This window comes from Lissotriton helveticus, chromosome 1_1, assembly GCF_964261635.1.
Source record: "Lissotriton helveticus chromosome 1_1, aLisHel1.1, whole genome shotgun sequence".
NCBI classification, from domain to species: domain Eukaryota; kingdom Metazoa; phylum Chordata; class Amphibia; order Caudata; family Salamandridae; genus Lissotriton; species Lissotriton helveticus.
In genome coordinates this window covers 1,495,896,153-1,495,901,250 of record NC_136057.1, presented here as the reverse complement: position 1 = coordinate 1,495,901,250, position 5,098 = coordinate 1,495,896,153, and the positions used below count along the sequence as shown (strand labels likewise).

Here is a 5,098-nt window from a genome sequence, read left to right as displayed (position 1 = left end):
GAAGGCTAACCAGGGGTGGCACAATACATGCTGCATCCCCTGGTAGGCCCAAGGTGCACCTAAGCCCTGGGTACCTAAAGTACACTATACAGGGGCTCACAAGGGTGACCCAGTAACCAATCTGGTATGTACCTAAAGTACATGGTATCAATTTAGAGAGAGAACAGCTAGGTTGTGGGCCTGATTAGCAGGGCCACAGCCATACTAAAGTCGAAAAACCAGTGAAGCACAGCAAAAAGTGGGATTAACCATAGGAAGCAGAACCTACTCTCCTACACACCCAAAGCAACTTTAAGGAAACTCTAAGTTGCACAGAACTGTGTGGCTAGGCTATTGCTGTGGGTGCCAAAAAATAAGCCAGCCAAACCGGCCCTGAAGATGCTCCACTGGCTACCTGTTTCTAAAGAATCAAATTTAAGGCTCTGTGCGTAGCAATTAGGACACTTCGGGGTATCGGCCCGGCTATCAACAGACCTCTCATTACCCCATACCAACCCGGAAAATGCCTTCGCACAACTAACCTCTATCTTGCAGGCATACCGAAAATCAAAAGGGTAACAAGTGGAGGCATATCAGTTGCTTACAAGGTGACTAGACTCTGGAGCACAATGCCCCCACCCATCCGTGCTGAATCCCGTCATCTTCCCTTCAGGAAACTCCTCAAGACCTGGCTATTCCAACAATCTGCTTCATAAACTGCAACCGTAATCTCTGTCTAGACGCTAGTGCTAGGATGCCCATGAGTAGATATTCGTTCTATTAATGCAATAATAATAATAATAATAAAAATAATAATAATATATTTCACTGAATTGTTCTATTTCGTTTGAGCTACTTTTTATAGAAATTCCCACAACCCCATCACCTGTAGTTATTATACTTTTGCAGATGTCTCTCAACTTCACATACATCTTTAAGAAGTAGAAAACAAATAAAAAATGCAATTCCTTTGATGGAGATTGGAGGTGCATTACTGAGATTTCAAGTGCTTACTTGGGCAGGTAGATGCTCAAATGCCCACTATTGTTTATTGTTTATAGTGTCTACGAGTTCTGAAGAATATGTACGGATGAATAAGGCATGAAACACACCTCAAAGTTAGGGACATTTATTGTAAAAAGCCTGTGTTCTGAGTTTTCTAAGTGTATGCAAACATTTGTCACCTACTTACAGAGAATATATACTGATTTCCTAATTTTGCCATTGCTTTTTGCATTTCACCATTTCTCAAGGTATAGACAATTGGGTTTAACATGGGAGTTATGAGAGTATAGAAAACAGACACCACTTTATCCATAAAGAGACTGGTGGATGGGCGTAGATAGATATAGATGCAAGGACCAAAAAAGAAGATTACCACAATGCAATGGGATACGCAAGTCGAGAGAGCTCTTCGCTTACCATCAGTGAGTTGTGCCTTCAGTGTGCGTATAATTGATACGTATGATGTCACCAGCACAGAAAAAGAGCAGACAGCTATTAATCCACCATTTGAAAGAATCAATATTCCAGTCAAGGTGGTGTCAGTGCATGCCAGCTTCAAAAGTGGAGGAGCATCACAAAAAAAACTGTCAATTACATTTGGGCCACAGAAGGGCAGCCGAATAAGTAATATTGTCTGAACAAGAGAGTGTATAGATCCCCCTATCCATGACAAAGCAACCAGCAAACGACATGTCTGATAGCCCATTATTGTCATATAGTGCAAGGGCTTACAAATGGCGACATAGCGATCAAAGGCCATCACTGTGAGCAGGAACATCTCCGTGCCACCTATGAAATGCAGGAAGAATTTCTGAGTGATGCAGGCTTTGAAGGATATCATCTTACTCTCAGAGACAAGGTCAGCGAGCATTTTGGGCGCAGTGACAGAGGAGTAGCACAAATCGATGAAGGATAGCTGGCTGAGAAAGAAATACATGGGTGTATCCAGGCGGTGGTCCACATTGACTGTGACAATAATCAAGATGTTTCCCACCAGTATCACAACATACATACCAGAGAACAACACAATGAAAAAAGTCTGAAGCTCTGAAATCTGAGACAACCCCATGAAGATGAATTCTGTCACATTATTGGCCTGGAATGTCTCCATTGATCACCCTTGTTGGATTCGCTAACCTGGTGGGATGATAATAATGATCAACAGTAAAATATCTGATGACATTCTGCATTTTATAGTTCAATTACATGTGCAATGGTCTGTTTGCCATTTTCTTATTCTGTGAGACGGATGGATAAACATTTATGTTGTTTCACCATGTATGTTGATTTTGCCCAATATATAGCAAGAAAAATATACCTTCTCAGGGTACCCGTATATGTATTTTTCATTATGATCGGGGTTCTAGGCCATCCCTGTCCGGTTCAGTTTTACATAATATACAGCATAAATAGACTTTCCTGTTTTCAGTTTCTATTGTGGGTAAATTCTGGTGGGGGAATTTCAGTGTTTTCAAGTGATTTCAATACCTTAAAAAAACTGTGGTTATCAGTGGTTACACATTTTTGCACCATTAAAAACAACAACTGTTCAGTGTTTATGGAATATTTTGCTTTTTATTATTGCTTTTCTGTGCAAATTGCATGGCGCATGGTATATAGACAGTGTATGTACAGTGTTTATGAGGTCCAAATAAATTTTTACAAATCAATCTTATTTTAGTACACCAGAGACTGCTTCTTCAGTGAGTCTTTGGTCATGCACGCTCGCGCTTTCCTTCCCATGTAAACTTTTATCTGTGAAAAGGCCATCTCAATATTGGCATTTGAGATGGGCAATGCAAAAAAAGCCAGTGCACAATTGCCACTGACATAGCTTTCCATGCTTATACTGGTGCACCTGAAGATTGCGATTCTCTGGGATAGGTTCTCAACAAATGTGTTGAACTGGGCGCATATGCCCCCAAAGTTATTAAAGTGGTCAAAAATGAAGCAGCAATTTTGAAAATTCCCCTTTACGGAAAGGATCTAGAACTTGTGCAGAGTACCACAGTGAGGCTTCATTGACTTAAAAAAATCCAAAGATTGGTGAAGCGACATTTCTATGCATCATTGTAAGCCATTTCTCATACAGTGTAAAATTAAATTCCCTGAATTGATCCTCAATATTTCTTTGCTTACCAAGTCACAAGCAATCTAACATGGTACATGTTGCAGAGCCAAAGTCACAAAAAGCGTTGCCCAGCCTACTCTCAAAGAGATGTTTCACATCTATACCAATTATGCTGAACATGTGGTAAACAAGGGTGTTTTCAGACTCTAGTTTATTATTATGTCCACTACAGCAGTCTTATTTTCCTGTAAAAATCTACGAATGCAGTAGAGTGTACTTTTTTCACATCACTTTCAATATGAAACCAAAGATCCTCACATTCTTGCCTTTAGCATCATCACTCAGCAAAAATTCTGTAAACGCTTGCTATATGGACAATATAGCATTCAGGCCTCTAGGACTGAGAACCACGAGCTAAACGACACAGTTGGGATGACCGTTTCCTTAATGCCACACAAAGCACACAATGAGCAATATTTGCATTTTAGTGCCCACGCATAACAAAACTCTGCACCAGAACCAGAACCAGAATGGCCTAAAAAGTCAATAGCATTCTTCATTAACTCTGAAGATTTTAAAGATACTTTCAGCATACCATCTGGCAAGTGGCTAGGATCTCTTACAGGGAAACACTTCAGGTCAGGTATCGATTCTGACAGTTCATTAAACAACTTTTTCATATATGTAGCTGAAAAACTGCAAACACAAACAATATCACTCCAATCTTTGTTGAACTTGGTGAGAACTTTTTGCAGCAGCATTCCAAGTGACACTGCGTTCCATGTTTTCCAAAGGTCTGGTGTCATGTTTTCACCACCATCCCAGATGCTTGGTGACAGCACTTTTTTCACATATACCTGTCACTACACCTTGCATTAAATGTTTAAAGCCTGGGGTGTTTGACAATTCACCTACTATCAATAATGAGTCGCTAGAAAAGGGGGCTGATATATCAATGGATTTTACCTATTCTCTGTGGGTAAATGTGATGATACATATTAGGAAAGATTCTTATGAAAACAGCCATTCTACCTATCAGTGAAAGAATCAAAAGTAGCCAAAATATCAAATATGATTTTGATATTTCCTGATTATTTACAGTTTATGAGACCTAAAACATGTTTCTAAACCCTGTATCATCAGACCAAAGACCACAAAACTGAAAAAAGCAAAAGGAAGATGAAACAATATTTTAGTAACATCCGTAAACAACAAAACTCAAGCAGAATAATGCTAGCCTCATCAATCTTGCTGCTACCTTGCATAACAAAGTTACACTGAATTGGCCCCTTCAGGAAGAAATAAAAATGACTCATTCACTCTTCTTTTCCTTTCTTTGATTCGCATTTAGTTACAGTTTTTTTCAGGTGTTTTTTCAGTATTGATATGTTTACACTTGTGGGAAGTTCGCCTAGTATATGATGTCCACTATTCTAGTGAGCACCTTGCACCAGTCCAAACAACCCTTATTGATGGTGATTGGTAAGTCAACCTTATAGAAAGCTATCCTAGTGGTAGCTGTGGAGAGCAGCCTTCAGGCCAAGACTTTAGAGGCGAGTTAAGCGAGTTGTTTTACCATTTATAATCTCTTGAGTACCAAATGAAAGCACACCACACAAGATATATATCAAATATATATGTATTTATTCTAAACACAACCCCTCTGGACTCTTTATGAGGTCAGAGGTAAAAGTACAATAAAAGGAACTTAATTAGCATACGATAAGTTGCACCGTATACGTTATGCCCTAGGGGCCTTACAAACCATATACTAAAATAGTGGTATAAGAACCACGTGAGAAATAGAAAGCAGGTATAGCACCTGTGGAATCGCTAGAACCACCAAAGATTAGGATGTAGGAGGCCCACGGGAGACGCGCACAGTGTCTAAACACAGCCGCGGGTTACCATTGACTTTCTATGGAGAACAAACAAGTTACAATTTTAAAGATTAAGGGTACAAGGAGGTGAATTGCGATGGAACCCTTTTAGACTAGAACACTAGGAGAGTCAATACCCACGGGAGCACCAGAGTACTCATGT

General features: G+C 39.8%; 1 protein-coding gene across 1 annotated transcript; it reads right to left on the bottom strand.

Annotated features, from left to right (window-relative positions):
- Nucleotides 1–1,159: 1,159 nt before the first annotated feature.
- LOC144764296 (olfactory receptor 4S2-like) lies at nucleotides 1,160–2,095 on the bottom strand. Its single transcript, XM_078650289.1, has one exon. It carries the CDS (start codon nucleotides 2,093–2,095, stop codon nucleotides 1,160–1,162), a length of 936 nt encoding a protein of 311 aa, XP_078506415.1.
- Nucleotides 2,096–5,098: the final 3,003 nt, after the last annotated feature.

Bases quoted from the DNA above. Each gene is read 5' to 3' on its own strand.
- LOC144764296 (XM_078650289.1), bottom strand. From the start codon at position 2,095: ATGGAGACATTCCAGGCCAATAATGTGACAGAATTCATCTTCATGGGG.